At 36.5% G+C, this 26,165-nt stretch overlaps 1 protein-coding gene across 6 annotated transcripts in view; it reads left to right on the plus strand.

Annotated features, from left to right (window-relative positions):
* Positions 1 to 512: 512 nt before the first annotated feature.
* METTL8 (methyltransferase 8, tRNA N3-cytidine) overlaps positions 513 to 26,165 on the plus strand; it is a 123,290-nt gene continuing 97,637 nt past the window's right edge. For 2 of the 6 annotated variants that reach the window (XM_073807582.1, XM_073807581.1), the window contains exons 1-3: positions 3,407 to 3,737; positions 6,548 to 6,702; positions 24,380 to 24,471. In XM_073807582.1, the coding sequence (XP_073663683.1) occupies positions 3,552 to 3,737; positions 6,548 to 6,702; positions 24,380 to 24,471 (433 nt within the window). In that variant the 5' untranslated portion in view covers positions 3,407 to 3,551. Of the gene's footprint in view, positions 573 to 2,650; positions 2,809 to 3,406; positions 3,738 to 6,547; positions 6,703 to 24,379; positions 24,472 to 26,165 lie in introns of those variants that run through there. The other 4 variants (XM_073807584.1, XM_073807586.1, XM_073807583.1 and 1 more) reach the window with 3 other exon arrangements.

Consider the following 26,165-nt stretch of genomic DNA (forward strand, 5'->3'; position numbering starts at 1 on the left):
GAAAAGGGCCACATTTTAGTGGAAAGCAAAACATTTAGCCAAAATTTGGAGGTAGGGCAGAGATCTCTTCCCTACAAGTCATCCTTCTACACCAAGGCTACTGCTTTTGCTACAAGCATAATGTGGTGTTAGTGGTAAGCTCAGAAAACTTGTGAGTGTTAAAACCACCTTCTCCTTGGCTTGTCATACGATATATATGTGGAACCCAAGTCATTTTATACATTTGTTTGTTTCCTTGTATTCTAAAATGGGCACACGCTTACCTACATCTGAGAGCTGGCAGGAAGTCTGTCAGCTCTTCATGGCATACCAATGTAGTTATAGCATAATAAATGCTATTGATAATGAAATTCTCTCACTCTGATACCCATATGAGCTTCAGTTCCTTTCTGGATCTGTTCCTCAGTGATTGCTTTAGCCAACTGACTATTCATGACTGAGTCTTGGTGTTGAGATATCAGAGGGCCATGGCCCTAAAGCCATGCTCCTTCTGTTTCATTTTGACCTTGATAGGACTTGAGAGGAAGAACCACCGTAGGATGGTGAGCTGAAAGTGAGAACCTATAGGCAAAGTAAGTAAAAGAAATACCACTTGATTATATGGACTAGAATTTGATATGGCAGAATCAGTTTGAGCTAAGTTAAGTGAAGCATCAGGACCACAAACCTTTTAAGGTGCTTCCAACAGTAAATTAAAACTCAGACACCTAACAAGGATTTGTGGAAGTTCTTGTTGCCTTCGTATTTCTCTGCTCTGGACTGTTGTAACTCAAACTGCCTTAGCAATTAAAGCACACCAAGACATGCCTAGAAAACTCTTACCAGGCTTCCCTCTTTTGGATATCTGCAAGTTTTATTCCTGACAAACACCTGATAACTAGGAACTATAATGAGAAGCCCTAAGTCTGTGGGAAAACTGCATTGTAATAATGTGGCCAATATTCAGACCTTTATTTCATACAGTTGTACTACTTTTCCACGTTATGCTGGCCTCATAAAACAAATTGAGAAGTGTTCTCTCCCCTATTTTCTGAAAGAGTCTGTGTAAGATTGGTGTTATTTCCTCCTTAAACACTTGATAGTCACTAGTGAAGTCATCAGGGCCTCCAGTTTTCTTTGTAGGAAGGTTTTTTGGTTTGTTTTTTTATTGTGGTAAAATATACATAAAATTTACTTCCAAAAAATGACTATTACTAGAAATAAGGAGGGGCATTTATTAATGAGTCAATTCATCAAAAATATTAACATTTAATATTGCTATTGTGGTCAGAAAACATACTCTGTATGATTTGAATACTTTGGAATTTATTAAGACTTGTCTTATAGCTCAGCATATGTGGTCTGCCTTGGCAAATGGTTCATGATCAGTTGAAGAAATGTGTATTCTGCTGTTATTAGGTATATTGCTCTTTCTATAAATGTCATTCAGGTCAAGTTGATAATGTTCAAAACTCCTGTGTCCTTATTGATTTTTTGATAGTTCATTTCTGAGTGTTGTTCTGTTTATTACTGAGAGAGGGCTATTAAAATCTCCAAGTATTGCCGTGAATTTGTTAATTTTTCCTTTTAAAAGATTCTATTTTTGCTTCGTGTATTTTGAAGCTCTGGTATTAGGTACATGTACATTTAGGATTTTTATGTCTTGATGAATTGGCTCATCATTATTAAATGTAATAGTCTTTTTAAAAGTCTATTTTGTCTATTATTATACCTCCATTAGTTTTTTTCATGCAGTGTTTGCATGGTATCTCTTTTTGTTTTCTTTTTTTTCAATGTACTACAGAGCCCAAGAAGACCCAGAAGATATATAGTAGGATCGCCATTTATATAAGGTTCAAAAATAGGCAAAATTAAACAGTGTTGTTTAGGAATGCATCAGTAGATGGCAAAACTGGGGACACACAAGGAAGGAAATGAGCACCAGGCAGGGCGGGGGCTTTTGTCTGAGGTGGGAGCAGGGGCTGCTGAGCACAAGTACGCTGAAGGGCTGCTTCTTTTACGACTGTTTATTAAACATCTGTGTTTTATGCACTTGTCTGTATGTATGTCAGATTTCACAACTGAATATGTGAATTATGAAAGACAAAAAAGTGGAGCTACTAAGTTGCTTCATTAAATAAGTGTAATTTCTGATTCCTGACCCTTTAACTCACTCCTATACCCTCAAATGCCAGCAGGTATAAAGGGCAGCTTCCCAAGTTTATTGCTCCGTTGTATCTCCAGAGCAATTAAAACACTGGAGGTGAACTGGAAAGATCTGGAAAGACCTAGATCCCACCACCTCAGATAAGAAGAAATGTCAGCAGCAACCCCTGCTCACCGGAAGGAATCGAGAAAGGACTGCTCTCCTGCTCAAATATTTGTCCTGCTCTTTTACCATCCCAGTCATCATTGCGCAGAGTTTATGTTTAACACCAAATGCTTGTAGGGCTACCAGGTCCCATCTCTTTTTTAATTGTAATCTATTTGTATCTTTAAAGTGCTTCTCTTATAGACAATACAGTTATGCCCTGCTTTTTGAAAGTTTGCTTTACCTCCTTCACTTTGATGAAAGACCTACATTGGTCTAAATGAAAGAAATCTGAAGAGGATTTTCACTTCTACGAAAAAAGGTGAAAACCGAAAATAGCTTTCAGTGTTTGTTTTGCAGTGAGCTGTTATAGAGGCGGTGCAAACCCTGAGCATCAAGAGCGGCACCTCCAAGCTCCTTCCCTGGGAACTACACTCAGCATCCCAGCATTAAGCCGCCATAGCTTTGAGCATCTGTGCTTTATCTTGATTTATTTTGTTAACAAGATGTGTCCTAAGGTAATTGCTTTTTTGCTTTACGCCATTTTGGCTTACAAAAGGTTTCACAGGAATCCTCTACTTTCGGATAGTGGGGGAGACCTGTATATGGTTGAGTATTGCTTTTTCATACAAATTAGCAACCTGTGTCTTTTAACTGGAATCCATTTACACTTAATGTAATTACTGATATGGTTGGATTTAAATATGTCATCTTGGTATTTGTTTTCTAATGGTTCCATCTGATCTTTGGTTTCTCCTCCTTCCTTTCCTGCCTTCTTTTGGGTGAATAGAATATTTTTAGCTATGCTTCTTTGTGTTATTTCAAATAAAAGTACTAATCCGTACAATTTCATTATGCAAATAATATCTTAATTAAACTTGTATTCAAATTAGGGTATGCCAAAGACCTAAATAGACATTTCTCCAAAGAAGATATACAGATTGCCAACAAACACATGAAAGAATGCTCAACATCACTAATCATTAGAGAAATGCAAATCAAAACTACAGTGAGGTATCTCCTCACACCGGTCAGAATGGCCATCGTCAAAAAATCTAGAAACAATAAATGCTGGAGAGGGTGTGGAGGAAAGGGAACCCTCTTGCACTGTTGGTGGGAATGTAAACTGATACAGCCACTATGGAGAACAGCATGGAGGTTCCTTAAAAAACTAAAAATAGAACTACCATACGACCCAGCAATCCCACTACTGGGCATATACCCTGAGAAAACCATAATTCAAAAAGAGTCATGTACCACAATGTTCATTGCAGCTCTGTTTACAATAGCCAGGACATGGAAGCAACCTAAGTGTCCATCGACAGATGAATGGATAAAGAAGATGTGGCACATATATACAATGGAATATTACTCAACCATAAGAAGAAACGAAATTGAGTTATTTGTAGTGAGGTGGATGGACCTAGAGTCTGTCACACAGAGTGAAGTAAGTCAGAAAGAGAAAAACAAATACCGTATGCTAACACGTATATATGGTATCTAAAAAAAAAAGGTTCTGATGAACCTAGCGGCAGGACAGGAATAAAGACGCAGATGTAGAGAATGGACTTGACATGGAGAGGGTGAAGGGTAAGCTGGGATGAAGTGAGAGAGTGGCATGGACATATATACACTACCAAATGTAAAATAGATAGCTAGTGGGAAGCAGCCACATAGCACAGGGAGATCAGCTCGATGCTTTGTGACCACCTAGAGGGGTGGTATAGAGATGGTGGGAGGGAGATGCAAGAGGGAGGAGATATGGGGATATATGTATATGTATAGCTGATTCACTTGGTTATAAAGCAGAAACCAACACACCATTGTAAAGCAGTTATACTCCAATAAAGATGTTTTAAATAAACTTTGCATTCCAAAAAAAAAACAAACAAACAAATTAGGGTATGCCAAAAGAGAGTTAATAGAGGGTACCTAAAGAGAGTGGGACTCTCTGGTGGCAGAAACCAATTTTCTCTACCAGAATTCTTTTGGGAGCTGACCCTGCCCTTCTCTTTTTTTCTCATCACAAAATGGAAACATGACCTAGTAACCATTAAGCTAACATGATAGTCATAACATAAAGCACATATTTATTAATCGTTGCAGTGACTATAACTGGATAGCTGCCTGTATAGTGTCAACTCTTCGGTCACTTCCTTCTTCCACACTGCAGGGATCTAAGGAGCCACCTTGGGAAATATGAAGTAACTTCCTTCCAATTAAATTTGTGTCAGACAAGTACCATTTTTGTGTAGTCAGTCAAACAATTAATTCACAAGCAGCTTGGTGCTGCCCTTAGAAGTTTGCAATTTATTTGAGAAAGCATTTATGTTAAGTAGTTGTATTATGTATCTATATTATGTTTATTATACAGTTTACTATATATTTATATAATATAAAAGATAAAGAGCATTGCAAGGCTGTTGTAGATAATACATAAATGAAATAAAGATGTTTGTGTGGTTAATTAGAAAAAGCTGCCTAAGCTGGACAAATTGCCACATGTTTAGGCCCTGGCTATACCGTTTTTCTATGGGCTAGCGGTCTGCAAGGCACACACTTCTCTGACATTTTCCTGAATTGCCTAATATCCAATCTGGTTATGCCTTTTTGTCTCCAGCTGTCTGTAGATGTTCTTGGGCATTTATAGTGAGAGAAACATCTTTTTTTCCCTTCTCTTCCTCTTCTATATATAGATAGATATAGATAAGTATCACGTGATTATTTGAAGGATTGAAATTTCATTTTGATTTGGCTTTCCTGGGTGGAAAACATTTACATAATTTCATACTTTTGAGCATGAATTGCCTCTTTTTCTAGGTGTAATCCATTTCTACTCTTCAGCATACGGAAGATTTTATGAATAATGTTCAGTGCAGAAAGAGAGCTCTAAAAATAATTGTGCTAGTAGGGTTTTGTTAGTCTTATGTGGAACAGTGACAGGAGAAAAGAACAAAGGCACATCAGAGGAAAGGTAGTGGTAGGCAGAGCATTTGATTTCATTTGCCTCCACCAAAGAGCTTGCATTTAGTGGAGAAGGAAAAACAAATAAGAAACAGGAGATCTGCACTAGCTATTGAATGTTTCATTTCTCATCACTGTTAGTCACATTTGAATGGAATCATTGCAGTCTTTTTGGTGTGTATAACTAAGCCTTTTTTTCCCAAAAGGAAAATCTTGAATTTTATGTTTAAAAGCACAATGAGATGTTTTTGACATTCTGCAGTTTGTTTTGGAATTCATAGTCTTAAAACCCATTGACTTTCAGTAAGGTGGTAAAGGGTGTACAATACATGTCATTTTTATGCCTGATAGCACCTGGGATAGTCTCTAATGCATATTATATATACACACCTTTCATCATCCGTTTCTACCTGACAGCTTACAGCGTTAGGCTGAATGTTGCGATTAACAACTGAATGGGGGTGAAATGCCAAGCGGTATTACAATGGATTCTTATTGGAAAACATAAGCTCTTTAGAGCTTATTTTTTATACTTTTCCATGAAGATTTTAAGCCGACATATATGCCAGTACATAATTAAAATAACATACTCTTTAAATGTTTAAGTTATTCTCCAGAAATGGAGATAGATTTGGCTAATCAAATGATGATTCTCCTCTTGAGCTGGGATTTAAGCATGCGTTTTGTACAGGGAAATCGGTTTTGCAAATGCATTACTGATTATTCTTTAAAATGTATGTATACAGGGTTGTTAGAATTAAGAACTGTTGGGATCATATCTTAATATAGTTATTTTACCAAGATTCATATTATTCAGCCCAGCCTAGGGAATGAGATTTTTAAAATTTGTTTTCTTATTCTGCTCCTATACTTGAGTTTTTGGTCTAGTGGTCATCAAATATTCCCTAGAAATACATTTGCATAGAATTCCCAAAACAAAATAATAAAATCACTTAAAAAAACTTTTTAGTATGCAAAATCCAGATTCTGGGCTTACATGCTTTAGCCATGTGCTAAAAATTATATAAGCAAATACCAAAGAAAGCCAAGTTGGTCAAGGCTGTGACTTATAAAGAATGCCAGGCAATGTTGGACACTCCAGATATTCTTTTTCCTTCTCTTGGCCTGAAAAATACTTCAGGAAAGAAGCTACCATGCCCATCTTTCATTTCAAATTTTTTAGTTTTGATGTCCTTTCTCAGCTTGTAAACCTTTTAGGCCAGTTATTGGCTCTTAGATAAATAATATGTCGTTTAATCCATATTGACTAATTAACTGTTTGTAACTTTCCAGGTACTGATGAGGATGAATGTGATTTGGAGAAATTATTTTTCTCGTCTAAGGATAAGAAAGATGCCTCACAGATACCGAAGTAGTTATCACCCAGTGGCCCCTCTGGGATCAAGGATTTTAACTGATCCAGCCAAAGTTTTTGAACACAACATGTGGTAAGTTATCTTTTTTTTTTTTTGTGGTACACGGGCCTCTTACTGTTGTGGCCTCTCCCGTTGCGGAGCGCAGGCTCAGCGGCCATGGCTCACGGGCCCAGCCACTCCGCGGCATGTGGGATCTTCCCGGACCAGGGCACGAACCCGTGTCCCCTGCATCGACAGGTGGACTCTCAACCACTGCGCCACCAGGGAAGCCCGGTAAGTTATCTTTTTAGGTGTGATATAATGTATGTACATTAAGCATCACCAGTGTTATTTTCATTTAGTGCCAGAAAAGGATTTTTTAAATTGAGCACTTATGTTGTTGAAGTTAAAAGCAAGGGTAACTGATCCCAACTTAAATGTTGCCAATTCTGAATTTCTTTGCAAAGAGAATTAGAAAAGTGAAGTTTCCCAAGTGCTTTCCTCAGCTTTGGGTTCTTGCAGGCCCTCCCTGCTCACCTCTGATCCTGATTTGGCAGCATATCACTGAGGGGGCTTCTTTTCTAGGTAGAGCCCTCCATTTGCCTCTTTTACAAGTACTTATCAATCAGCAAATGTGAACTCAGTACCTGCTGCTTACTGAGCACCAGGGAGAACACATTGGTTTGACCTTAATTCATGCTTTTAAGAAATCCACCCTTTATTTGTGAAGATAGATGGGTATTTATAGGGAAAACTGATAATTAGGAATACAAGGCAGCAAATTGTAAGGGCCCAGAGTGTTCTTATAAGGCATAGGTCTGTATAAGAACAACTCAAGGGCTTCCCTGGTGGCGCAGTGGTTGAGAGCCCACCTGCCGATGCAGGGGACACGGGTTCGTGCCCCGGTCTGGGAGAATCCCACATGCCGCGGAGCGGCTGGGCCCGAGAGCCATATAAAGGAAGGTTTAAGTGGAGAAACTGAGATATTTATTCTTTCTCCAGTACCCAGTATGGTGCCTGACACATAAATATTTGTGGAATAATAGATAGGTAAAGCTGGAGTAAGGGCATTCTAGGTGGGTAGACAGTCATATCCACCTAGATGAGGAAGTATAAGGCATATTCAGGAGAACAGGATAGTTTGCCGAAAATAAAGGCTCTTCTAGGAGATTGGTAAATGATAAGGTTGGAATGGTAATAGACCAGGTGTGGGGTAGGAGCAAGATTGTGTGTGGTCTTAAATTCACACCTGAAGTGAAAGGTATTACAGAGCCACTAAAGAGAAATGGCATTCATTATACATGGTATATTAAGTATAAGTATTTGTATAACAGTATAAGGATAGATCAGCAGGTAGAACTAGAAGCAGAAAAGGGAAAATGAGAGAGAGATTGTAAGGGAAGAAAAAATAGAACTTGGTGCTTTTGTAGAATAAAGGAAAAGGAAACATTTGACTTGGAAGGTTTGATCCTACATGACTAATAGAAATAGGAAAATCAAGAGGTAAATTGATTTTTTTTAAATATAATAGAAGAAAAACAGGTGGTTTATCTTCTTGTTTTGTTTGTTTGTTTTTTGTTTTTTTTTGCATTATGCGGGCCTCTCACTGTTGTGGCCTTTCCCGTTGCGGAGCACAGGCTCCGGACGTGCAGGCCCAGCAGCCATGGCTCACGGGCCCAGCCGCTCCGCGGCATGTGGGATCTTCCCAGACCGGGGCACGAACCCATGTCCCCTGCATTGGCAGGCGGACTCTCAACCACTGCGCCACCAGGGAAGCCCTTTTTTTTTGTTTGCTTGTTTTGTTTTTATCTTCTTTTTTTAAATTGAAGTATAGTTGATGTACAATATTATATAAGTTACAGGTATAAAGTATAGTGATTCACAATTTTTAAAGGTTATACTCCATTTATAGTTACAAAATATTGGCTATATTCTCATCCTTGTAGCTTATTTTATACATAATAGTTTGTAACTCTTAATTCCCTACCCCTATATTGCCCCTCCCTCTTCTCTCTCCCCCTGGTAACCACTGGTTTGTTCTCTATGTCAAACAGGTGTTTATATATTTAACTTCTTATAAAGTTAAATATACACTTATCATATGACACAGCAATTCCACCCACTCCTAGGTATTTACCAGAATAAATGAAAATATATGTCCACATAAAGACTTGTATATGAGTGCTCATAACAGATATAGGTATTAGACAAAATAAGAGGTAAATTGATTTTTTATTTTGGAATAAAGATGGTGCATTTAATTTTAGATATTTTGAATAGGTTTTCAGAGAGGGACATCCTGAGAAAAATGTCCAAAACATAGACTCCACTGCTAGGAAGAGAGAGCAGTCAGGGCTGAAGATGTGAGGTTGGGTATAATATCTGCAGACAAGATTGTTATCTGACTAGCCTTGGGAGCAGGACCTCTAGGGCTGGGAAAGTAATTCGTGGACTTTCTATGTTTATATTGCAACAGAATATCAATTTTAAAAGTAAATAGATTGACTTTATTAATTAGTCCTGCACTATACAATATGGTGGCCCCTACCCACATATGGTTTTTGAGCACTTGAAACCTGGTTAGTCTGAATTCAGATGTGCTATAACATTTTGAAGATTTAATACAAGTAAAAGGTAAAGTATATCATTAATAATTTTTGTACTTAATTATTCAGTAAATGTTAAAATGATATTATTTTGGATATGTTGAATTACAGTATTTTATTAAAATTAATTTCCTTTTCACTTTTTTATCATGGCTACGAGAAAATTTTAAATTACATGTGTGGCCGACATTATACTTTCTTGGACAGTTACTAAGTTAAACCATTTTGACTATCATCACCAATTTGGACAGTTATAATAGGTTGTGAGATAATTGTCAAACAGTTAAACCTCCAGAGGAACTTCTGGTCATAGGCAAGCTCCTCATTTGCCAGGTTTTTTGTTTTGTTTTTTGTCAGTAGACTCTAGTGATTTAGTTGTCTACATTTCTTTTTCCATTTGCTATCACTAGCTTTTTTGCCCAAGATTCCTGCCTGCCCATTTAAGTTCTGTTTTGTCATAGGCTCTCAGGGAAGCAAGGGTCATCTGGTTCAGTGCCTCTCAAACACTGTGGGCTAGCTTAGGGCTGCTGCACAAGAATCCCTTGAGGTATGGCCCAGGAATTTGTAATTTGAAAAAGTTCTTTTAGTAATTCTGTTGAGCTACCAGGTTTAGGAATCCTTGATGCAGTCCAATGGTTTCAAACTTTAGTAGAATTTTTTTTCCAAGTGAAGGCTTAACATAGAATCCCAATATTTAAAAGGTAAAAACAAACCTACTCTGAGTGAAGTGAAGTGGTCATAGAGGCTTGGGGCATTGACAGCTCCACTTCCCTTTTCCTCTCCCACCCCTCCCTCCCTCTAGCAGCCTAGAGGACCTTTAGGGTTCAGCTGACCAGAGTTTGAAAAACCTTGATCTGATCTCTACAGCCATCCTTCTCCATAGCAGACCCCCAAAGAAGTTACCCTGCCTGTGCAGGATACCTCTAGTGAACTCTCTCCAAAACAGATACATACTGTAATAATAAAAAAATAATAATTTTCTCCAAGGGAAGAGGAAAGTAGTTGCTTCACATCACCTTCCCATGTCCCCCACCCCAGTTCCCCCCATTTTTTTGCTTGAAGAGAAGATAAGTAAATTAAACTGAAAACCAGAAGACTGGTTTACTTTCTCCTTACTTCAAGTCCAAAGTTCTGTCTAAAAGTTCTCACTTCCTTCCTTATTTCCTCCTTTATATTTAAGAATAATGTCTCCTCATGCTGAATTTTGATTTTTAAGAAGTCTCTTAACAAGTACATGTCAGTTTTCTCTCAGAGATGTTGATCAGAATTGTGTACAGTTCATTTTTCCCTTTAGCCTCTAGTTTAGTTAATAAGAACTATTTACTCTATACATGAACCTCTTGTTAAAAATTTTTTGAGAAAAAATAAAAATACCGTTTTTCTTCAGTTTCTATATCCTGAGTAATATTTGCCCTCCAGATTCTGGATATTACTAGTATTTACATCTGCCTATAGGCTCTTAATTCTTAATAGTTTAGTTAAGTGAATTTCACATAACATAAAATTAACCATTTTAGGTGAACAGTTCAGTGGCATTAATTACATTCACGATTTTGTGCAACCAGCATCGTTCCAAAACATTTCCATAACTCTACAGTAAAATCCCTTATCCATTAGGCCTCTTACACTCATGCTACAGTTCCCAGCCCCTGGCAACCACCAATCTGTGTTCGTCTCTAGAGAATTACCTCTTCTGCATATTTCGTATAAATGAGATTATACAATATGTGATCTTCTGTGTCTGGCTTCTTTCCCTTAGCATAAAGTCTTGGAGGTCCATCCATATTGTAGCATGTATCGGTACTTGATTCATTTTTATGACAGAATGGTATTCCATTGTATGTATATACCACAGTTGGTTTATCCACTCATTCACTGATGGACATTTAAGCTATTTCCACCTTTTGGCTCTTGTGAACAGAGCTGCTGTGAACATGTGTGTACATGTACTTGTTTGAGTCACCTAGGGATGGAACTGTGGGGTCATGTGGTAATTCTACATTTAACTTTTTGCAGAACCGCCAAACTTTTCCACAGTGACTAAATCATTTTGTATTCCACTTATAGTCTTTTAGTTATACTTAGTACATTTATCAATTTGGGGGGTACTGACATGAAACTATATTCAGAGTGCTTGTGAGACATGGCCCAGACATCTGTCTGTATTGAGCAAATTACACGGTTACTTGGAAGAATCATTCCTTATTCCACGCTGCTCCTGGTTTAAGTGTATAGGAACTTTTCAGGGGACCCCCGAAATTTATAAGGAAGCAGTAAGCACTTGTATTATCATATAACTAAATCAGCTAGGCCAGCAGCTTTCAAGCTTTTTGGCATGACCCACAGTAAGGAGAACAGTTTACATCATGGAACAGTACCTGTACGTATAACACATGCACATATATGAAACAGGAACAGAAGTTTCCTATGCAGTTTTACCATGTAAGACATGCACTCAGAGTTTCCATTTGTTCTTTTCTGCTCCATTTTTGTTTTTTTCTCTTTTTAAATGTAGATGGACTAACTAAATTGATTTCATGACTCACTGAAAGGGTCATGACCTTTAGTTTAAAAGCACTGAGCTAAGTGATTCTCTGTAGATCCAAGGCAAGACCTATATCCTGTAACATGACTTTCTATTACATAACCCATTTAAATAACTGACTGTTTCCAGCATCCCAATAGAGTTCAGGCATCAAGAATTCTTTCTTACTATATAGTCTGAATTTTCTTTATACAGTAATTTGTCATGAGAGGCAATCTAGATGTTAAAAGGGGCAGTCTACATGTCTAACTTTAGGAAGTTACTTAATCTCTTTGTGCCTCAGTTTCCTCATCTCTAAAATGGGATAATAATAGTAATATTAACCTCATAGAGTTCTTGTAAGGGTTGAATTAGTATATATATATTATAATATAAATTGTATATACATGATAAATAAGCAACACATAAGAATTAGCTGTATTATTATTATTACCATTTCCTAACATGTACTTTAGTTACTTATGTGTCTGTTTTATCTTCATTATTAGATTGTATGACTCTTCAGAGAAGAACTTAGCTTATATCTGTTTCATTGCTATATTCTCTATATTATAGGCACCCAATAAGTTTGTTTGAATAAGTGAATCAATGTAGAGAAATAGGAGATCCAATTCATGTCTACTTGAAATTTACAGCTAGACTGAGAGTTACTATCATAGCTATAAAAAATAAATAAATAAAAAATAAATTTAAAAAATATCATAGCTAAACATGGGCTTCAGAACCCAAAAAATCTGAATTTAAGCCCTGACTCTACCCCTTTCCAGGGTTAGAATTTGAGGAATTTGAGCAAGTTTTTTTCATGAGGTGTTGTGAGTATTAAAGGAAATAAATATGTAAAACACTTAGTAGTAGTAAGCTCCCTAAAAGGCATCATTCTTGTTATTATTATAAGATGGAGAGTTGAGATATATACCAATGAATAAATAAACAGTATAGAGGACTATGCAGGGTCATACAGTGAAGACAGTGAAGACCATAGGAATAGTCTTCAGAATAGGAAGAGATTTTTGAGATGGGGATGTAAGAAAGTCAATAAGATTTCATAAGGCAGGTAGGATTTAACCTGGGCTCTAAGGATGAGGAGGATTTAAATAGTGAAAACCCTTTTGTTCTAGACATGAGCAAAGATCTGCATTGTACACGAGGTATATTTCGTGTACAAAAGCAAGCAAATAGACCAGCCCACTTGGAAGAGAGGTTTCACATTTTGAAACTGGGTAAATGGTGTGACAAAAGAAGTATTTTAGGAGAATTAATCAGGCTCTGTTGTCAGGACACGTAGAGTTAACCATTATAGAACATGAAATGATATCTTTTTTCCTTAGCATTTTTGTTATATTGACATGTACCCATCACTGGGCTAGGTTCAGAGCAGTACTCAAGAGAGGAACAGCAGATGATCACTGCTCTAAAGGAGCTCTAGTCTGTTTCACTAATAAGCTTGAGTCCTCCGGGTAAAGAAGATGGAATGAATCTGAAAAACAAAGTATTCCTCCTCCAACAAAATGAATAAGAAGTAGTAAAAGCAAGCAAAAACTATGCCAACAGCAACTACAAGAGTTCATACTGTTCATACATAGACAATTAGTGACCAAGGAAAGAAACTATAGATTCATGTGTGGCCCAGAGTGGCTCCTAACCCTATCTTTATCCCTCAGAAGCAGTATTAGGGAAAGGTCAGCTGACAAATCATTACTAATACTCATTAGGCAGCCCTGGCAAATGTTGAGAAAGAGCCCTTGAAAATAAATGTTCTTACCTATCACAGAAAAATTTGAGGTCTTAGTGAGCAGGGAAAATCATGGGGCTCACCATTTTCCAGAGTTCCATGCTGAATTGAAACTATCCAAAGCCCAAGGGAAACCCCCTTAGGAATAGGACACATCCTAACTAGATAAGTGAAACCTAGCATAGATAGGACTTAATAAATCTCAAAAAAAAAAAAAAAAAAAGCAGACCCAGACCCTCATAGAATAAAGGCTGCCAACTACCCAGTGGAGTTCCCCCTTCTCCCCCACCTCTGACACCCTCAGATTACAGAAAAGTGCAGAGGATACATAATACCCAACCTTCAAACTAAGCTTGCAGAGAAAGATAAACCTGAGTAAGGTTTGGTGTCAAGAGAATTTGTCTGCCAACAAACCAGAGAGGAAAGAAGGAAGGAGGGGAGAAAGAACATAGCATGCACTATGGATTAGTTTGCATTTTCCAATATTTTATGTAAAGGGAATCACAATATATACTCTTTTTTTTCTGGCCTCTTTTACTAAGGATCATTATTTTTAGGTTTATGCATGTTGTTGCATATATCAATATTTTGCTTATTTTTATGACTGATAAAAGAATAAAATCAGAATATATAAAAAGCTCTCAAAATTCGATAAACAACCCAATAAAAATGGGCAAAATATTGAACAGACACTTCACCTAAGAAGATACACTGATAACAAGCATATGAAAAGATGCTCAAACATCAGTAGTCATTAGGGAAGTGCAAATTAAAGTCACAGTGAAATACTACCAAACATTTATTAGAACAGCTAAAATTCAAAATACTGTACCAATACTGTTGGTGAAGATGTAGAGGAACTGGAATTTTCATACACTGCTGGTGGGAATATAAAATGGTGCAACCACTTTGGAAAACAGCTTGGCAGTTTCTTAAAAAATTAAACATACAACCTCTATATGATTCAGCCATTCCATTCCTAGATATTTATCCAAGAGAAAAGAAAGCATACAAAGACTTTTGCATGATTGTTCATAGCTTTATGTGTAATAGTCAAATTTGGCAACAACCCAAATGTCCATCAACAAGTAAATGGATAAACAAATTGTGGTATATCTATATAATGAACACTACTAATAAAAAAGGAATGAAACTATTGATACACACAACGACATGAATGAATTTCAAAATAATTATGCTGAGTGAAAGAAGCTAGAAATAAAGAGTATGTACTTTACTTTTACTGTACTGGAAAATGCAAACTAATCTATAGAGGCCGACAACAGATCAGTGGTTGTTAGTGAAGCAGGAGGCGGGTGTGGCGAGAAGGGGAGGGGTGGAAGGGAGGGATTACAAAGGTGCACCAGAAAACTTGAGAGTAATGGATATATTCATTAACTTGGTTGTGGTGATGTTTTCACACATATTACATTTGTCAAAATGTATCAGATCATATACTTTAAATATGTGCGGTATGTCAGTTATACCTCAATAAAGCCATTAAAAAATATGGTTACATCCATACATCGGGAAACAATGTAGCAGTTAATAAAAATAAGAGAGATCCATGTGTATTGATATCAAGAGATGGCTATGGTATGTCATTAAACAGAAAGAGCAAGTTGCAGAAAAGTATCTCTAGTATGGCCTCATTTTTATTAAGGAATTTCTATACATGTGCTACAGTATATACATATCTTTGTTTTTATATACACAGAGAAATGTCTGGAAAGGTCCACATCATACTGATAACACTGTTTATCTCAGGGATGGACATGGGGATAAGAAGTAGGGTAGAGATGAAACTTCGTATTTTATAAGCATTAGTATTATTTGAATTTTGAGTTTTTTAAAAGAATGCCCCCCATGTACGTATTCTCATCTTACTGTCTATCTGATAAAGTCTTTGTTCTTTAATAATCAATTACAACTCCTCGTCTTCCTAACAGTTTTGAGTTCTACCAAATCTTCTTCATTTTCGTGTCCCCAGTTCACAGCCCGGTGCCTAATAGTTATAGGTTGTCAATAAATGTCTAATGAGAGAAGTAAATATTGTTTTTTTTCCAGCAGCTGTGACCTCTATCTCTTGTATGCAGAAGTGGGAAGGCATTGGTTCTTTCTGTGTGTCTTTTGTATGTCATTCATTCCTAAGTAAGAAACTGAATTACTAATAAAAATAATCAACTGAAATATTTATTATGGCCAAAAAAGATAAGTGGAAAGCCAGGACTCAGAAATATAAATTAGTGTCAATAGTAGAAAAGATTTAATTGAAGTTACTTCAATTATTCTCTGATTTACCTATAACAACTATATTTTATCCGAGACCTTTTTTTTACCGATTAACATCTCTGTGAAGTCATGGCATTTCTTAAAATTGATGGCATCTTACAATTGTAATTGGAAGTGTTTTTTTCTTTCTTACAGAAAGAAGAAAGGTACAGAAAGTAATGGTATCCTAGATTTGATGAAATAGGATAATTATAATTTCAAAGTACATAGTCTTAATTGTACACTGTTTTGAGAACTATTACATTTATTTTACTAATACAAAAACTAAGAGACATAGAAAATATAAATTACTTTCCACTGCCATACATCAAGATTAACATTTGAATATTTGTTATATTGTTAGAAAAGCATGAAAACCTTTTGTTATATGGATAAATTGGCAACAGACATAAAAGATTGACCCAGAAGGAAGTACATGTGAACATATGGGAAAATATACAACAGTAAAAGAAATACAAATCAAAACAATTTGGTACCTTTTTAGAGCTACTAAAATAACACCAAAAAAGAAAGAAAAAGAGAGAGAGAAATTTAAGATAACACCGTATCCTGGTAGCAGTGTAAGTTAATACAATCTGGTTATATTTCTGTTTATTTTTTGTCTCATCTGTTCTTTTATTTTTCTCTACTGGCTTTTTGGCTATACATCTTTTGATTATTTTTTGTATGTTATTTTAGAGCAATAGTTTCAAACATTTTGGTCTTAGAACCCCTGTACACTGTTAAATCATTGAGGACCCCAAAGACCTTTTATTTATGTGGATTATATCTATTGATATGTTCAATATTAGAGATTGAAACTGAACAGTAAAATATTAATTAATTTTAAAACAATAATAAACATTACATGTTAACATAAATTCATATTTTCATGAAAATATCTATTTGCTCCCCAAAAATATAGTGCAAGGAGTGCATTGTTTTAAATGTTTGTAAGTCTCTCTAATGTCTGGCTTAATGGAAAAAGCTGGATTCTCACATGTGCTTCTTCATTTAATCTTTTGTGTAATGTTGTTTAGGTTGAATTATATGAAGGAAACTTGGCCTCACACAGATATGTACTTGTAAAAGAGAGGAGTGTTATAATAGCATCTTAAGATAATTTTAGATATTTTTCTTTTTTTTTTTAGTTGTGCCCCACATCTTGTGGGATCTTAGTTCCCTGACCTGGGATTGAACCCTGGCCCTCGGCAGTGAAAGCGCAGGAGTCCTAACCACTGGACCACCTGGGAATTCACCATATTTTTCTTTCCTTTTTAAAAAATATTTATTTCTTTATTTTTGGCTGTGTTGGGTCTTCGTTGCTGCACGCGGGCTTTCTCTAATTGCGGCAAGCAGGGGCTATTCTTCATTGTGGTGCATGGGGGTCTAATTGTGGTGGCTTCTCTTGTTGCAGAGCACGGGCTCTAGGTGCGCGGGCTTGCTTCACTAGTTGTGGCTCACAGGCTCTAGAGCGCAGTCTAAGTAGTTGTGGCACATGGACTTAGTTGCTCCGCAGCATGTGGGATCTTCCCGGACCAGGGCCCGAACCTGTGTCCCCTGCACTGGCAGGTGGATTCTTAACCACTGTGCCACCAGGGAAGCCCCCCCATATTTTTCTTGATACTACATTAAATCTCAGCAGCAGCAGTTTCTTAGTTGCAATATGGAATATGAAACCATATCAATGAACTTTTGGTATTGTGCTATATTATAATCCATTGTTACACCTTATACTTTTTTTTTAAATAAATTTATTTATTTTATTTATTTATTTTTGGCTGCGTTGGGTCATTGTTGCTGTGCCCCGTTTTTCTCTAGTTGCGGTGAGTAGGGGCTACTCTTCGTTGCGTTGTGCGGGCTTCTCATTGCGGTGGCTTCTCTTGTTGCGGAGCACAGGCTCTAGGCGCGCAGGCTGCAGTAGTTGTGGCTCATGGGCTCTAGAGCGCAGGCTCAGTAGTTGTGGTGTACAGACTTAGTTGCTCCGTGGCATGTGGGATCTTCCCAGACCAGGGCTCAAACCCATGCCCCCTGAATTGACAGGCAGATTCTTAACCACTGCGCCACCAGGGAAGCCCGCACCTTATATTTTGAATTTTTTTTTTACCTATGCATCATTTTATGACATCATGTATGGATAATTTGGGAAGTTTAGTTCCCTGTTTTATGTAGATTCAGATGACACATTTCATTATACAATATTCAAAAATCACATTTGTTAATACACCATTATTCCCATCAGGAAAAATCTCTTAAGTATTGGGAGCTATCAAACTCGTGGTGGAAACAACCTTTCCAAAATCCTAATTTTTGCTTGAAAGCACAAAATTTATCTTTGACAGCAAATACTTTTTCTTTTCTTAAAGTGATAGGCTGATTTTGTTTACTTTTAAGATGCCGAATACTCAAGTCTGAATAGCTATAGTTTGTCTACAGTTGCTCTTTCAAGTAAAAATAGCATTCCATGAGAAAAGCATGTAATTTAGTTCACAATGCAAACAATCATACAAGTACGTTTCTACAAGTCATTCATCAGACTTCAGTGTGCAGCTTTTTGCATGCCTCCCATTTTGTCACATAAAATATTAAAAATATATTTACCGAAGGGTAATATATTATCCTCCTCCTTCACATGCTAAAAGTTTTGATTATCTGGTGGACATTATGGATGATATCTTATGTGGAATTTGGATTATGTTGTCTTCCTTTAAAGGTGTTGAGGTTTTTTTCCTGGCAAGTGGTTAAATTATTGCCAAATCTTCTTGGTCAAGTCAGATTTAATTTTAGGTTCTGTTCAGGTGAAATTATTTTGATATTTTTCTGAATCTAGCGTGATTCTTATTCCTATAGCGTGGCATTTCTGGGGTCTTAACTGAATGCCTGAAGTGTTCAGAGAGGTCTCTCCACTCTGGCTTAGCCAGAACTCCAGTATCTCCAAGCACTGCACTGCACTGCCTATGCAGACTTCAGGGACCCTCCCCTTTGTCCAACCCCCTCTTGTTCAGTATTCTGCTGCACAAAGTCTCACCATCTCAGCAGCTCTGAACCTTGATTTCTGCCTTCTCAGCTCACAAAACTACCACTCAGTGAGTCAGCCAGGCTCTGCTTGGGCTCTACCTCTGCACCACAGTCTAGAACATGTCCCAGACAGAAAGCCCAGCGTAAATGTGGGAGTTGACCTTTTGTGTTTCTCTTCTTTTAGGGATCACAGTCCTGTGCTGTCTGAAGTGTAGTCCAGTGCCTAAAAGCAATTGCTTTATATACTATTTTATCCAGTTTTATTATTGTTTATAGCAGAAGGATAAGCCTATTTCTAGGTACTCTGTCATGGCGCAAATCACAAATCCTATACAGCAGTTTTACGCCATAATTATGAATATTTTGTAGCTATGTAGAAGAGTGTGTGTGTGTGTGTGTGTGTGTGTGTGTGTGTGTGTATCCACAAATACAGGAAGGGAACTTGAAAAAATAAGAACTGTTAATTGATTAGGATATTTAAATGAAAGGTAAGACTTTTTCCTCTTTAAATTTTTCTATTAATATAATTGTAACTATGTAATAAAATGACTTTGTTATGGAATTAAAGATTACTGAAATAGTTTTAAGGTGAAACTAATAAACTTTATTTTTACCTAACAATATTTTATTTTTAATTCACTAGGCACCTGATACATTTGTTAAATTTGTCTTTAAATTTTCTTCTATAATGACACTTTTTCATACACAGTAAATGACCAAGACAGAAAAACATTTTATCTGCGTAGCTTACACTGGGTACTTTGGTTTATATCTGATTGTTAAAAATTATAATAGGAAGTGACACCACATTCAGCAGTTTTCTATAAGTAGGAACCTCAGAAACATTAGTACCCAAGCTAAATGATTGGGGAGAGAGTGTGTGTGTTTTAACTTTTCAAAACCAAACCAAATGCATGATTATTTAGACTGTTATTGCCATCAACTTAAAGCTAAAGCAAGGAATCATCATTCAATTGCACTATACATATAGAAGGAATATGAAATCACACACACACGCACACATATGAACTGAAGTCATAGGACTCATGGCCACTCCAAAATTACGAATTAATTCTACTAGCCTTGGTGTAAAAATTTCTTTTTTTTTTTTTTTAACATCTTTATTGGAGTATAATTGCTTTACAATGGTGTGTTAGTTTCTGCTTTATAACAAAGTGAATCAGTTATACATATACATATGTTCCCATATCTCTTCCCTCTTGCGTCTCCCTCCCTCCCACCCTCCCTATCCCACCCCTTTAGGTGGTCACAGAGCACCGAGTTGATCTCCCTGTGCTATGCGGCTGCTTCCCGCTAGCTATCTATTTTATGTTTGGTAGTGTATATATGTCCATGCCACTCTCTCACTTTGTCACAGCTTACCCTTCCCCCTCCCCATATCCTCAAGTCCATTCTCTAGTAGGTCTGTGTCTTTATTACCGTCTTGCCCCTAGGTTCTTCATGACCTTTTTTTTTTTTTCTTAGATTCCATATATATGTGTTAGCATACGGTATTTGTTTTTCTCTTTCTGACTTACTTCACTCTGTATGACAGACTCTAGGTCCATCCACCTCACTACAAATAACTCAATTTCGTTTCTTTTTATGGCTGAGTAATATTCCATTGTATATATGTGCCACATCTTCTTTATCCATTCATCTGTCGATGGACACTTAGGTTGCTTCCATGTCCTGGCTATTGTAAATAGAGCTGCAATGAACATTTTGGTACATGACTCTTTTTGAATTATGGTTTTCTCAGGGTATATGCCCAGTAGTGGGATTGCTGTGTCGTATGGTAGTTCTATTTTTAGTTTTTTAAGGAAGCTCCATACTGTTCTCCATAGTGGCTGTATCAGTTTACATTCCCACCAACAATGCAAGAGGATTCCCTTTCCTCCACACCCTCTCCAGCATTTATTGTTTCTAGATTTTTTGATGATGGCCATTCTGACTGGTGTGAGATGATATCTCATTGTAGTTTTGATTTGCATTTCTCTAATGATTAATGATGTTGAGCATTCTTTCATGTGTTTGTTGGCAATCTGTATATCTTCTTTGGAGAAATGTCTGTTTAGGTCTTCTGCCCATTTTTGGATTCGGTTGTTTGTTTTTTTGATATTGAGCTGCATGAGCTGCTTGTAAATTTTGGAGATTAATCCTTTGTCAGTTGCTTCATTTGCAAATATTTTCTCCCATTCTGAGGGTTGTCTTTTGGTCTCGTTTATGGTTTCCTTTGCTGTGCAAAAGCTTTTAAGTTTCATTAGGTCCCATTTGTTTATTTTTGTTTTTATTTCCATTTCTCTAGGAGGTGGGTCAAAAAGGATCTTGCTGTGATTTATGTCATAGAGTGTTCTTCCTATGTTTTCCTTTAAGAGTTTGATAGTGTCTGGCCTTACATTTAGGTCTTTAATCCATTTTGAGTTTATTTTTGTGTATGGTGTTAGAGAGTGTTCTAATTTCATACTTTTACATGTACCTGTCCAGTTTTACCAGCACCACTTATTGAAGAGGCTGTCTTTTCTCCAGTGTATATTCTTGCCTCCTTTATCAAAGATAAGGTGACCATATGTGCGTGGGTTTATCTCTGTACTTTCTATCCTGTTCCATTGATCTATATTTCTGTTTTTATGCTTGTACCATACTGTCTTGATTACTGTAGCTTTGTAGTATACTAAAAATCCTATCTTTTATTTTTAAGATTTCTTTTTCTCAAATTCAAGTTTTCAGGAAAAATATTCAGCATATTTTATATTTTCTTCTCAATTCTCTTTTTTTTTTTTTTTTTTTTTCTGTGGTACGCGGGCCTCTCACTGTTGTGGCCTCTCCTGTTGCAGAGCACAGGCTCCAGACGCGCAGGCTCAGTGGCCATGGCTCCACAGCATGTGGGATCTTCCCGGACCGGGGCACGAACCTGCGTCCCCTGCATCGGCAGGTGGACTCTCAACCACTGCACCAGCAGGGAAGCCCTCAATTCTCTTTTTTTAAGAAAACATATATTCTTTTTTATTACAAAGATTGCTGGGTTTTCCCCCAAGAAGGATAGCATAAAGTTTTAATGACCATTGTTATACGTCTTAAACATGCAGTATAGTTTTTTTATAAATATGGTTTTTAAAAGGATTATCTCTAGTTGAAGCAGCTTTACAATATTAAGGAAATTTTAAGGCAGTTACTCTTTATTCCACTATTCTACTATAATTGTTTTTATTTCACCCAGTGTGTATATTATTTTATATAGTTGTGATTATAATACATATACAGTTTGGGGATCTGTTGTTTTAACCTCATGCTTTTTCATTTATACTTTTCCATGTTGTTGCATAAACTTCATATCTATCATTTTAAATGTCTGTATAATATTCCTTTGAGTTACCATACTTTTTCTATTATCCTGTAAGTGAGGTTGTTTCCAGTTTTATGCTATTATATTTGGTATTCCAGTAAATACTGTTGTACAGATACTTCTCTGTACAGAACTTCTCTGGGTTTTTTTTAGTGGCTTCGTTACAATAAATTCCCAGAGTATAATTTGCAAGTCAAACAGTATGAACCATTTTCTTCCTTCAGTAGTGGTGGTGGTGGTGGTGGTGGTGGTGGTGGTGGTTGTGGTGGTTGTTAAATACCTGATTATTTTCAGTTTGTTTGTTAGTTGTCTCTATACTTAAATTCTATTGTAATTGTATTTGTTACTTATAAACCTTAATGATTCTTATTGCTGTCTGTTGGGTTTGGATGTACATGAATCAGACTCTTCTAATATAAGAACCTCCATAAAGCAGCTGGTCTGGAGGAAGTCCCCATAAATACAGTAGAAACATTTTATAGGTTTCTATGGGGATTCTATAACTATATAGTGGAAAATCTGTTCTCTTGGGGCTAAGGGTATAATATCCCCCTCACCTAGCAGTTAGGAAAATGAAGCAACGTAAAAAACAGTATAAGGAAGTTAGAGCAATTTAAGAAATAACTAAATCTATTAAATACTCAGGAAGAAGCAAGTTAAACTAACAGTTTAAAACAAATGCGTACGGGTGAAAACCATATACGCTCTCATCTCAGAGCTTGATTTTTTTACAGGGAAACGGACTGTTCTATTTTCCTTATTATATTTTTTAGAAATTCATAGATGAGAAACTTGTCCCCAGCCTTAGTAATACTATTTTTTCAATAAGTGATTTATTGCCTTTATCCATTTATTGCATTTAACATCATAACTGTCATATAATAATAGTCTCTATATATTTATAGGTACAGAATATAAAATGTAGTTACCAGCTCCAAGTTATATATGCGATTGCTCACATATATTAAAATAAGTCAAAGCAAAAATTCGTTCTGATCTCATTCATTAAAGCAAGTGATAAAGCTGTTTAGTGATTATTTGGGTTGTAAATGATTGGGTTTTATTTGAAATAACAGTGGTTAAATTTTCATCTGTGAAACTCTGATTTTTACATTATCATATACTTTTCCTGGGAACTTCAGTATACCAGTTTTGATCCTTCTTAAATGTAATTTCTCACCTTTCAGTGGTGTATTTATAGCCAGGTCACTGGAATATACCCTCTCATATCTGATTGCATAAACATGACTTAAAATAGTACTGAGCTTATCATCATTCCACCCAAAGCAACTCCTTATTCTGTCACTGTTGCCCCCACTTTCATCAGTACTCAGTTTTAATACCTTGGAATCATTCCTGACTCTCATTCTTCTCCCTTCATTATCTAGTTAATCTCCAGATCATAACTATAGTTTTCTTTCATAGTGTCTCCCCCTCTACTCTGCCTTTCTGTTTCCCATTGCCACCACCTTAGTGCTGGATCTCATTACTCCTAGACTACTGCAACAGACTTGAATTTTGGGTATGTGATTTCTTTATTGTTAAGAAAAATGGTTTATTCCAGGAAACTACATCACCTACTTACAGTTTTACCTATTGCAAAAAAAGAAACATAGACTTTGTAAGAACAAAACAAAACAAAAATCACCTTTTTTTCTATAAAGATGTTGCTTCTATTCCAAGAAAGATATTTTGGTGGCAGGAAATAATATTCTCTCATATGGAGTAAATTCTGAAACTGAAAATACTTATAGAAAGTGCCAGGTCTTAGAAAGACGACCTTCTTATATGCTATATCAAGTAGTCTATCATTTAAACATAAATGAATCCATATACAGAAATTAAGGCAGCTAATAAGAATAGTGCAAAAGGAGTATGAAAAAACTATTAAAGAATTCCCTGTTCATAAATTAACAGAAAAGCAAATAAATTTAGCCTTAGAATGAAACACAGCAAACCATACCAGCGCCCAGATAAACATGCGCCATGGTGCTCCTGGGACACCACTTCAGCAGTTATCTCCAGAAGGTGGCTGGGGCTTGCAACACACCCAGAGTTAGAAGAACTGGAGGCGCTCCAGGGTTGCACCGGCGCTGTCACAAGGAACATCTGACACAATGTATTCATTTGCCTTGGAATTTGTTTGTGTCATTTGCCTTTGACTAACCTAGAATGAAAGAGGTATCCCTTGTCACTCTTTTTCTGCCTTCTTCAATTATAAAGCATGTTTTATAATCTTCATTTTTTGAAAGGGATCACATGCAGTGGTCAAAAGAAGAAGAAGAAGCAGCCAGAAAAAAAGTAGAAGAAAACTCAGCTGTGCGAGTCCTTCTGGAAGAGCAAGGTAAAGCAACTACGTGTTGTGTCTCCTGGAGCCTGGCTTTCCTGTGTGCCCTTCCACTGATTCAGTTCACACCTCAGTCTCTTTTCCTCCTAATTGTGCCACTACTTTAGAGAGTTCTTAGCTTCTACCTTTGCTAATCTACTTGTTCCTTTGGGAGAATTCCCAGTTATTCCAGTGTAGCGGAACCAAAGTTAAAGAAATAAATTATGTATTCACCCTATAAGTATAATCTCTTTCTATAGTCATATTATTGCTTTCTCTGGGAGATACATAAGGGTGGCATTTCAAACAGGATATGAGAACATAATTTAAATTTTTTCCTTTAGTTATGCATCTTTTAGTATGCTGTTGTGCACTTGACCTGCTAGGAATATTCAACAGATTCAAAAACTTTGAGCGAAGAAGGTAGAGTCATATCAAAATGTTTCTGGTCTTTTATTGAACATAAAGTTTCAGTAAGGATTTGAGGTACTTTTCTTGGAGGCCTTTGATATTTAGAGTTTAATTTAGGTAAGGCCTTGCCAACCTTAAAAATGGCTTCTAAAGTATTGGCCTATGCTACAATCACAAAACCAGAAAATAACAAGTGTGGGTGAAGATGCATAGAAATGAAGCCCTTATATGCCCTGTTAGAGTAATTATAAAATGGTACAACCTCTACTGAAAACAGTATGGAAGTTCCTCCAAAAATTAAAAATGGAACTACCATATCATCTAGCAGTCCCACCTCTGGATATATAGCCAGAAGAATTGAAAGGGTCTTGAAGAAATATTTTCACACCCATTTTCATAGCAACACAATTCACCATAGTAAAAGGTAGAAGCAACCCAAATGTCCAACAGATAAATTGATAAACAAAATGTGGTCTCTTCATATGGAATATTATTCAGCCATAAAAAGAAATGGAATCCCTGTCACATGCTATCATCTGGATGAACCTTGAGGACATTATGTTAAATGAAATAAGCCAGTCACAAAAAGACAAATACTATATGATTCCACTTATATGAGGTACCTAAAGTAGTCAGATTCATAGAAACAGAAATTAGAATGGTGGTTAGCAAGGGCTTAGGGGAGGGGGTGAAACACAGAGTTGTTGTTTAATGGGTATAGGGTTCCAGATTTGCAGGATGAAAAAGTTCTGGACATCTGTTTCACAACAATGTAAATATACTTAACACTACCGGGCTCTTCACTTAAAAATGGTTAAGATGGTAAATGTTACGTGTTTTTTACCACAAACTTTTGTTTAAAAAGCACACTAAAAAAAATTTGGCCTCTGTCCTTCTCAGTGCATAGCTGGGAACCGACAGGCAGTTGGCCCAACACTTACACTCTCTAGAGAGAATTTTCCTACCTTTTTTTTCTTAAATGATTTCTCCTTTAAAACAGGTTGATTTTTTTTCTTTAAAAAAAACAAAAACAGCTTATTGAAGTACCAGATACCCATAGAAATTAACACAATTCATAAATTTTCATAAAGTTTTCATAAAACTCAGTGAATTTTCCCAACACCCACTTTAAGAAACAGAATATTACCAGTAACCCAGAAACTTCCTCATGCCCTGTCCCAATTACTTTCCCAAACCCCTAAGACTCTACAAACAGCAACCACTATTCTGGCTTCTAATACCATAGGTTAGTTTTGCCAGAACAACTTGGTTCTGGTCATCATCATTTCTCAATCACTCAT

This window comes from Tursiops truncatus, chromosome 7 (assembly GCF_011762595.2).
Source record: "Tursiops truncatus isolate mTurTru1 chromosome 7, mTurTru1.mat.Y, whole genome shotgun sequence".
In the NCBI taxonomy this organism is placed as follows: Eukaryota; Metazoa; Chordata; class Mammalia; order Artiodactyla; family Delphinidae; genus Tursiops; species Tursiops truncatus.